The sequence below is a fragment of the Melanostigma gelatinosum genome (assembly GCF_949748355.1).
Source record: "Melanostigma gelatinosum genome assembly, chromosome: 3".
NCBI classification, from domain to species: Eukaryota; Metazoa; Chordata; class Actinopteri; order Perciformes; family Zoarcidae; genus Melanostigma; species Melanostigma gelatinosum.
Window position 1 is genome coordinate 15,388,411 of NC_136636.1, and position 10,521 is coordinate 15,398,931.

General features: G+C 38.7%; 2 protein-coding genes across 2 annotated transcripts; one reads left to right on the forward strand and one right to left on the reverse strand.

The window, feature by feature from the left end:
• Positions 1–721: 721 nt before the first annotated feature.
• eno1b (enolase 1b, (alpha)) lies at positions 722–6,860 on the reverse strand (the record flags this gene model as incomplete). The annotated part of the gene is made up of 11 exons (XM_079265782.1): positions 722–791; positions 1,181–1,239; positions 1,471–1,579; positions 1,680–1,881; positions 3,440–3,637; positions 4,534–4,756; positions 4,875–5,008; positions 5,675–5,744; positions 5,845–5,903; positions 6,540–6,635; positions 6,776–6,860. The coding sequence occupies 11 exons, from the start codon at positions 6,858–6,860 to the stop codon at positions 722–724; spliced, it is 1,305 nt and encodes a 434-aa protein (XP_079121908.1).
• A 1,020-nt stretch (positions 6,861–7,880) lies between these two features.
• ppil1 (peptidylprolyl isomerase (cyclophilin)-like 1) lies at positions 7,881–10,394 on the forward strand. The gene is made up of 4 exons (XM_079265323.1): positions 7,881–8,056; positions 8,256–8,410; positions 9,598–9,666; positions 10,112–10,394. The coding sequence occupies exons 1-4, from the start codon at positions 8,001–8,003 to the stop codon at positions 10,321–10,323; spliced, it is 492 nt and encodes a 163-aa protein (XP_079121449.1). The 5' UTR covers positions 7,881–8,000; the 3' UTR covers positions 10,324–10,394.
• The last annotated feature ends 127 nt before the right edge of the window (positions 10,395–10,521 follow it).

Consider the following 10,521-nt stretch of genomic DNA (forward strand, 5'->3'; position numbering starts at 1 on the left):
GTGTGTGCGAATGAGACGAGTAAGAGATAGAAAAGAGCATCAGGTGCTGGAGTTCAGTGAAAATGCAACAAAATAATTCCCCAAGATAAACAAGTTTATCATTGATTTACCACAAGGTTTTAAGACTTAAGTAGTTAGTATTATATAGTATGCTGTTAACACAGGAACAAACATCATCTGAATAACACTGCATTACTGTAATAATGTCTGTTAAGACATTTGCAGATTGGGATAGTTTTCATCTTTTTCCATATTTGGGGTTTATTTAGGGCTCCGCAGGTCCCTCTCTTTAATAATCAGATTGAATTGTCCCGTTGCTTCACTTTATTATACATCTATTTAAACTGGCGAAATCATCAAAAGATGTGGGACGTCAATCTCCAGTCACCAAAGCATCTACCACCACAGCAAAATAAAATGAAACATGGGAGAAATAATCACAATCAATTCGGTCACTAAGAAAACTTTATTAACCGTCTCCAAGTGCAGCGTTTGTGAGATCTATTATTTTACTCCACATGAAAAAGCATGGCAGAATACAGTCGAAGACTTGATAGTCAAGTGTTACAATTTCAGTGACTACAGTAAGTTCTCTCTATAAATTACACCATCACAAGTAGCTCTACATTATCCATTATTGTTTTGATATGTTATCCAATGCATCATTATGGATTTGCATGCATGAATCCATTTCTATGTGAAGTAAATGCTTCATCATCATTTACTCCGTCAATGGTTTTCTGAAGTTTTTTCCAGCAAAAAGAGCCTTGTCTCCCAGCTCCTCTTCGATCCTACAGGAAAGAAAAGTTAAAAGTTAATTTCCTCTTTATAATGTATGCATTTATCTTTTACAACAAGTAGGTCTTTCCCCCTGTATCTAATTACATTACAGGTTTAACTCAACATCTCCATCAAAGATTTGAGCAAAGTACAGACACAAAGCTGTTTAACAGATCAGAAACGATACAAACTGAGATTAATGCACAAACTACTAAAACAGTATAATGTATGTAGTTTTCCATTCATACACCACAAGTAAGTAGTTGTAGTTAAGCAGAAAGGCATTGGGGGATATTTGAAAAATGAAAGAACATAACAGGCAAGATCACATTTTATACTTTTAAAAATTGCACAAATGGATAAAAAAAAAATCCTTATTTTGTATAAGAACGAGACTTACCTCAGAATCTGATTGTATTTGGCCAAACGCTCAGAACGACAGGGTGCCCCAGTCTTGATCTGAAAGGGACAAAATGTGTACAATGATTTCAACCAAAGGGATTTAATGTCTCCATTCAACTTTATCCAAGTCATTGTAAATCTGACTTTCAGCAAAGTAGTTTATAGAGTGGCAACAATTTCCCAATGTGAACAGAGGAGATTAATCAATATTTTTGTCATAAAAGTCTAATATATCATTTTTTCAAAAGACACACTTCTACAATAAACAGTTTTATTATCTGATTTTACCTGTCCAGTGCACAAGCCGACCACCAAATCAGCGATGAAGGTGTCTTCAGTTTCACCAGAGCGATGGCTGACCATCACACCCCAGCCACTCTCCTGAGCCATCTTACAGCTGTGAGGAAGACAAATGGGAGACCATCAACTTCTAGACATTACATGTCATCGTATGCATCAAGTCTGAATTTAAAATGAACCTGGGTGCATTGACTTACGCTCGCATGGACTCAGTAACTGTGCCAATCTGATTTACTTTAAGCAGCAGGCAGTTGCAGGCCTTCTCCTCCACAGCCTTGCTGATGCGACGAGGGTTGGTCACTGTGAGATCGTCTCCAACAACCTGGAGGTCCGTGCTTCCTGTGAACTTGGTCCAGGCCGCCCAGTCGTCCTGGTCAAAGGGATCCTCGATGGAAACCACTGCAAGTGTAAATATGCAGGCATTCCTCATTGGATAGTGAAACAGATGATCAATATGGCTTAGAGTGAAATATTTCTGATGACGTTCAACTGATGTTTCAAAAGATCCTTCAAACAGATTAACCAATTACAGTTTGTAATCAAACATTGAATTATATTCTTGATCCAACATGGCAGGAAACATGAACGATGAGACAATCGGACAATTCAACAGGGTCATAAGGAGGTCAACAGTTTAACCAGCTTATCTGGAGTAAACCATTTTATTTCAAGGTAAAACTGAAAGTGAGCACACCCAACAATGTCTGTTAAGTCCCCCACTACACAGGACAACTGTGCCAGGCCAAGTACTGTATCTCAAAGTTGAACCAAGAAATTCATCTATGAACTGTGATGGATGTTCACAATTTCAGCTTTCCAAATGTGTTTGCCAAACCTCAGGGTTTATTGAAAACCCGTGCGATCGTCTGAACGCTCATGTTCCCGCAGAACTCCCTGCAGGTAACCTGCTCAGACAATGTTATTACCACCGATAGGCATCACGGCCAAAATTAGGAAAATAAGACCGAAACAAAACCAAAATATCCTTTCATTCTCAAAGGATCATGGAGAAATTGGAACATCACAGTGTATTTACATTAGACTGTAAACTCTTTATAGGTACAAACATGCTATAAAAGGGTCATTTATTAATGTACATAAATACATCTGTAAATATTTAACTAGAGCTGGGCAATATATCAATGTTATATCGATATTGTGATCCGAGACTAGATATTGTAGGTGTTGGATCTGGTCATATCATAATATGACAAAAGTGTTGTCTTTTCCTGGTTGCATTACAGCGAGTACAATCTTCTGAACGTACCAGAGTGTTCTATTATTATAGATCACACACTGATGATTATTTATTACAATCTTGTCTCGTCGCAACAATGATCAACCCCACAATATCATTGCAATATTGAAAGCTGTATTTTGTCAAAAATATCAAGCTACGATCACGTCATTGGAGCACTGAATACTGTTGTACAAACAGAGAAGATTGTTGTGACAAAGATTGAATTGAAGCTCCTGTTGAAATTCACAGGCGCTTGCCTTGATGAGTCAAAGCACAAATCTGTCTGATCTACATTTTAGCAAGTGCTTTGATTCGGTTTTACTTGCTTCAAAAATAAGATGACTTTCAGCCTTTGCTTTCCTTCAATTCAAAAAAAAAGTTATATCTGTTAGACTTGAGCTTTCTCAATGATCAATGCTTTCTATGATCTATTTGAAGATCCAAAAAGCAGAGATGATCTCTGAAAATTGCTGTTTTTTTAAAGCATTCCAAGGATGAAACAAATGTTTGGTGTAGTAAACCAGTGTATACTAAAACACAATCAATTAGTTTGGAGAGTGAGCAGATTAAAGATAAGAAAGGTACCCGATAGTTACAGAACAGCCATGAGCTGAATCTCCCTTGTGAGATTATGTTGGAGCCGACATTACTATTATACTGTGTCCTGCTCTTCGCCTGCTACATAGAGTGTAAAATGAGAAAACGTCTGAAGGTTACCTGGATAATCCTTCACAAAGCTCTTGTAGAGATCAGCCAGCTCGTCGGGAGTGATGTAACGGCTCGGGTCGTCGGGAGACTTGAAGTCCAGGTCGTATTTTCCCTCCCTGTAGAATTCAGAGGCTGCCACATCCATGGCGATCACAACCTCGTCTGTGTATCCTGCTTTGGCGATGGCCTCCTTTACTAACTCCAGCGCTGCAGAGTTAAACAATCGAGTATTGAGTATGATTTACGCTTGCATGGAGCACCACCGAAAACAATGAACGATGATGATTTCCACACTGACTCGAACACTGAAATGCAATCCAACAGTCCTGAAACAAATTCTACCAACGAAACATACATCTTATCTGTTGACTCTGTGTCAGAACAATGTTGTTTTAACATTATTCAATATTTATCTTGTATGTGTTTTGCAGTATTTTCTAAGGTCTAATATTTTTGCTCCACCATGCATGTAAATGAAGAGGACCAAATATTAGAAATGCCTTTCAAGAGAACATTAAAACACCAACTGCATTCTCAACGTGCACCATAGAAAGTCTTAACAAAAAGAAAGACTTGAAGACAGGGGGTCATGCATTATAAGCTCTTTCACAGGGAGGAATCCCTGATGAGTATCTCGGTCTCCAAAACTACGTTTTTGTCACAAAAACAAACGCAAAATGTGACGCGGTAAACGGCGTATTACCGTGCACGAGACAGGTTTTTGTTTCAGTTCAAGCAACTCGTAGAACTTTCCTTGTAGTCATGCTCATTGATGTTGGCACACAGGCTCACAAAATAGCCTGTTTCCACATTTTCGCCACTATTTATAGCCGGTTTCCTCTAAGTGCAACAACAGCTTTGGCCTGTGAGACAAATGCAACATATAGAGTCAAGGTTTCTCTTACAGCTGCACAGTAAGTAGAACCGTGTGCATAATTTATCAGTAGAGTTGTTTTTACTAGCTGCACATTTGGTTTACAGCAATGTGATAAAAGTAGTTTGACTTCACACTGCGCAACTTTTTTTTTCCAAAAGGAACCTGAAAGCTGTGCTAATTTTGCAGTTGTAAGAGACTTTTATTGATCAGCATTCCTCTTGCATACCTTCCTGGTTCTCTAGGATGTTTGGAGCAAAGCCACCTTCATCCCCCACATTGGTGGCATCCTGACCATATTTCTTCTTGATGACGTTCTTGAGATTGTGGTAGACCTCGGCTCCAATGCGCATGGCTTCTTTGAAGGTGCTCGCGCCGATGGGCAGGATCATGAACTCCTGCATGGCGAGCTTGTTGCCTGCATGGGAGCCACCGTTGATCACATTGAAGGCCTGGTGGAGGGGGGGGGGACAAGAGCTGTGAGTTCACAATGAACTGGAAGGGGAACTGAATAATGTGGAATAAAAAACGGTTATTGTGAGACATGTAATTTGGCACACAGAACCTCACCGGCACAGGCAAGATGACCTCAGAGTTTCCTGCCAGGTCAGCAATATGACGATACAGGGGGACACCTTTCTCTGCTGCACCAGCTTTGCAAACAGCCAGGGAAACACCCAGGATGGCATTCGCTCCAAATTTGGCTGTTTGAGAACAGAAAAAACATCAACAATTATTATTCTAATCAATAACCATATATTAAAAGATGCACACAAACATACACAGCCACTCGTTACTGTTTCAACCTCGTGTATCACACTATCTGAAAGAATAGCTGTTGGCAATCGGAGTGGAGAATAAACAGTAAGGCTGTCAAGTGGAACTGTGTAGGTTTCAGTTTGTCCATGAATAAACACTGCAGTTCCACAAGAAGGTTAACTTCCTGTGTCTTGCTTCAAAACATTATAAAAGGTTAATATTGTTTTCTGTTTCTTTGTTGACCCAGAGGCTTAATATTTTTGTACGGAGACAGGCGCATTCATGTATGCACATGCATGTGTATAGTACCCTCCGACCCCAAAAAAGCAAGTTTAGTTTGTGTTTTATTGAAAGCCACGATGTAATTTGTACACTGGAATTTACCATGCATGTAATGTTTTTGTGTAAATAGATCAAACATTGAATTCCAGCATTTGACACATTAAATGATGTGAAAAAAAGCTTTCCTGTCACAGCTGGACGTAGTAAAAACTAATTAATTTCAGACCCTGAACAGAAATCTGCCGTAATCCAGATAGTTATGAAGACTGCATTGCAATGTGCATGGTTGTTTTAGATTAAACACACCAGTGTGATTAATTGTCACTTACATTTGTTCTCTGTGCCGTCCAAATCAATCATCATCTGGTCAATTCTCTCCTGCTCAACCACAGATACATCCTGAGGAGACAAAATCAACACAGCAATGAACAGTGAAAACTTAGTTTGTATAAGATTTGAGAAACAAAACACAGACAGAGAGGGAGAATTATCTTCTTACTTGGCCAACAAGCGCAGGTGCAATAGTCGAATTGATGTGTTCTACAGCCTGTGAGACTCCTGCAGCAGAAATATTCGTGTGATCATTCTTTCACAGCATTATGGGCAATTATTGTAAAGCCAATAATACAAACATGGGCACATGCAAGTTTTAGTTCACATTTACAGAGACACATGCAACAGTAATTCTTTTAGAATTTGTTTTAGATAAACAAACAATTCAAAAATAATTGCTCTAATTTAACGAATCAATGATGTTTTATTTCACAGTCCATCAATCAACAGGCTAAACATCACTTATGCAGTGAGAGCATGCTTTCGTGACAAATCACCATGCACATCAGATCTGGTTGATTGCCAAAAGCATTCAATGATGAGTTGTTATGTTGTTGTGTAAATGACCATCTCATTCATTTTTCTCTTCCGTCGAATGGACAAATTTTAGTTTTTAATTGAGAGGGACAGGCAATGGAAACTCACTAACCCTTTCACATCTGGCAAAGAGAAAGAGAGGCAACACAGAAAGATAGAGAAAATGACAAATGTATAAAATTGTTTTTTTCCTTGAAATTTAATTTGCTTTGAACTGCAAAGGCAATAAGGGTTGTTTATATTTGGTGGTAAATATCAAAACCACACCTGTCATTTAACAACTTTTATCTTTTCAAGAATAAAACAATGAAATGGCATACACACCTTTTCCAAGGTAGCGAGACTTGTCATTGTCCCTGAGCTCCAGGGCTTCGTAGATCCCAGTTGACGCTCCGCTGGGTACAGCTGCCCTAAACAAGCCTGTGAAATGTACATGGGCGCAAAGAGAGGACACACAAGTGGTGACATGACTGTCACTAAATATGATGTAATACATATTATTATAGCGGCACATGGGCAATACCTTTATACATTTTATAATAAGTCATGTTGTTGCCTACCTCTGTCAGTGTGAAGGTCCACCTCTACGGTGGGGTTTCCACGAGAATCAAAGATCTCTCGGGCGTGGATCTTGACAATTGACATGGTGTAGGAACTTGAGATGAGACAAAAAAGATGAACTTGTTACTGTCTGAACTCTGACGATCCTCTGACAAAAAAAGAATAATGCAAATTAAAACTCAACGCTGTCTAGAGGTCTATTTTTCTGTCACTACTGGCACACCTCTTTTACTCTCTTTCATCCTTGTGGCTTACTCACAAAAATACCCTGACCTAGCTGCAAGCTTAGGAGTGCTAACAGGCATGCTACTTTCCTAATTGGATTAGACCTTCTCATCTGATTAATCACATGGCAGTGAGGAAGTAGAAATTGCTGCATCGGTCTCGGTTAAGCTGGCAGCTACAACTAACCTGTGTTAATGCAGTAAAATGTATATTTAATATCTAGCATGGAGTCACAATGATATTTTGATTACAATAACATGTCAACCATAAAACTGCTGATGCAGACAAGACAGGCCTAATCACTCAGGAGCAAATAGATTCACTTAATTCACTTCAGATCAAAGACAAGTTAATAGAACCATTAACTATTTAGATAAACTCAGTGGCGACTGAATTTGATAGGAACACACTTCCCTTTCATTCTTTTAAAAATAGACTGATAAATAGAGCTGAAACGATTAAATGATTAAAAAAATAGTTGAAGGACAAAATGAACTATAGCTATGTTGATAATCTATTATTTATTCATAATCTATTAATTGTTTGTCATTGTATGAAATGAAAATGACATACTTTTAATAGTTCCAGCTTTCCATATGTGAAGACTTCCTGCTTTTCCTACTCTTATATGATATTAAATAACTGACAAAACAAGACATAGGGGAACTACTTATAAAGACTAAAATAGAACAAAAATAGGGCGAGTGGAGGCCAATGTAATGAAGTTAAAAAAAACTACTGGACTAATTACACGACAGTAAAAAAAGGACATTAATATTATTGTAATTGTAAAAGATGCCAACTGCCGTATTGTGTTCACTAGAGGGCGGTAAACTGATGCCGACTTCCTACCACTCACATGCAGAGGAACGACAACCACAGAAGAAGAAACTGCACCCTGAAATGAATCGAAAGAACGTGCTAGTCTGATAAATCCCGTAGTTTTTATTCAAATACGTTTGTTTGAAGTCTATCGAAGGGTACTGGTTTGGAGTGATAATGTCGGGGATACCTGCAGACACATGGCAGCCGCCAACAGTGGTTTTGGACACAACGTAAGTTTTTATTAAAACCGCTGAATGCTAGTTCAGCTAAGCTAGCTCTCAGTAACGTTGGTGGTTTGGTGATGTTAGTTAAGCGTTGGGCTTGATACTAAAACAGATTGTAGGGCTTTGTGGTAATCCTTAACACACCGTCAGGGTTCTGCCTGTTCCGTTGAAATACACAACTACTAACACTGACCATGCATTGCAGGATGGGACCGATTGTGGTGGAGCTGTACTGGAGACATGCGCCAAAAACCTGCAAGAACTTCGCAGAGCTGGCCAGAAGAGGCTACTACATCAACACAAAGTTTCATCGAACAATCAAAGACTTCATGGTGCAGGGAGGAGACCCTACAGGAACAGGTGGGTTAATCACAAACACTATTATCCAGACAGTGGGGTGTCCACGTACTTTTGGAGTTATTTTGGTCTGTTTTTCAAGGTTTGTGCTAGCGATAGTTTACTGGAAAGAACTACAAACTGGCACTAGGGTCATACCGGTAGGTCAAAGTGTTCAATTATTATTGTGACATTCACAGGCAAACATATGTTCATTTTGGTTTAAATGGAGCACTTCTCCCAAGGAAGTTTGTCTAGAAATCAACTACTGGTCATAAACTAAACTCAAAAACTTAGTCTCTATTTTTCCTTAAATTTGTACTAAATAACATAGTTGTTAACAATGAAATATTGGGCCCCATAAAATATAGCGCTACTGGTAAATCCTGTGCTACATCACACGATATTTGTTTATAATAGTGTGGCTCCAAATGTATAGCAACAGTTTTGGGAAGGTCCTTTCTCATTTTGAAGTGAAACTTAAAGAAATATACAAATTGTGTCACAAGTTTGAAATAACTAGACTGGCCTGCACAGAGACCTGTTTAACAAACTGTAAGCCAGGCTTTATTGCCCAACATCAGTGCCCCACCTCACTGATGCAGCCGTGTTTCCTGTATGTGCAATCTTCGACATATATATTTTGGATATGTAGTGTATCTATTGGCTTGTGTCTCAATCAAACCTCTGTACATTTTGTAGGCCTTGTGTTCAATCATGTAGAGAGAGAGGCATCCATCTCGACAGACATTACAATCAGCACAGACAACAAGACAAACATGATGAAAGTACACAAGGCTAAAAATCAATCAACAAGTAAATAAATAAGTACACACACGTTTCTATAGCATCTGTGCACTATGCTATGATTTGTTCACCTGCGTGATGGCTGCTGGAACAAAGCTGTTTTTATACGGCTTTGTTCTGCACCGTGGGACCCTATACCGCCGTTTAGAAGGAAGAAGCTGAAATTCAAACAAAGTGACTGTGGCGTCTTCTACTACTCTGTGTGGCCTGTAAGCAAACTGAATGGGATCAAGTGCTTGCTCAGTTGTTCTTAAAATGTCTGACCTTACCAGTACCTGTGTGTGTGGGGGGGGGTTCTTTATTTATGTAACTCACAGTTAAATGTTCATACTTGAATATTGTCTTGTTCCGTGACCTCACTTGATAATAAATCTGTGTTTTACTGATCTTTGTTCTTCCAACAGGTCGCGGTGGTGCCTCCATATTTGGTAAACAGTTTGAAGATGAGCTGCACCCAGAACTGAAATTCACAGGTAATCGCAGTGGAACACTCTTAATTAAATACAAGGTGGTAGATGTGGAGGAGGCAAATATAGGCTGGTAAACAAAGAAAAGGCTCCTGCACCCTTTATAATTATTTAATTAAGTCATGAATTAGTATCTGAGTCTTTGATGTTATTTTTTAAGACAAAAAATTAAGGTAGGAATTGTTGCAGGGCTGTTGTATTAAACTGAATTTGTTAGCGAGGTACATCCAAGCAAATCATAATTAATGATAAAAATAATTAACACATTTATTAAAGTCGATGTACCAAATTTGAGCAAAAGTTGTATTTTTGCCTCAATAAATTCTTTATTTGAAATCTGATTTAAATGGACCAATTTATTGTTTCAGATTCCTGACATTTATTATTTGTGTGATACTACGTTTAACAGCAAAAAGTCACGAAATTGTAATTTCATTTGTGCGTCTATTAGGTGCTGGTATTTTGGCGATGGCCAATGCAGGACCAGACACAAACGGGAGCCAGTTCTTCTTCACTCTCGGCCCCACTCAGTGGTTGGATGGAAAGCACACTATTTTTGGAAGAGTAGCCCAGGGAATGGGAGTGCTGAACCGAATTGGGATGGTAGAAACTAACGGTCAAGATCGGCCAGTCGATGACATAAAAATCGTCAAAAGTAAATAAACAAAATACAGATTCTTTTTTTTACACCGATTTGTTGTTTTTTTTATTCAATAAATGTTTGTTAAATGTTTCGATGTCATGTTTTTTAATTGTATGAGGCTAGCCTAGTATGGAAATTATCAATCCATGGTGGTGGAACAGACAAGTACGATCATCCCGACTCACTGATGGAGCGATGTGAAAAGAAGGCAGGAGGAG

Bases quoted from the DNA above. Each gene is read 5' to 3' on its own strand.
- ppil1 (XM_079265323.1), top strand. From the start codon at position 8,001: ATGTCGGGGATACCTGCAGACACATGGCAGCCGCCAACAGTGGTTTTG. The intron at 8,411-9,597 runs GTGGGTTAATCA...TTCTTCCAACAG, and splicing joins AGGAGACCCTACAGGAACAG to GTCGCGGTGGTGCCTCCATA. The intron at 9,667-10,111 runs GTAATCGCAGTG...TGCGTCTATTAG, and splicing joins CCCAGAACTGAAATTCACAG to GTGCTGGTATTTTGGCGATG.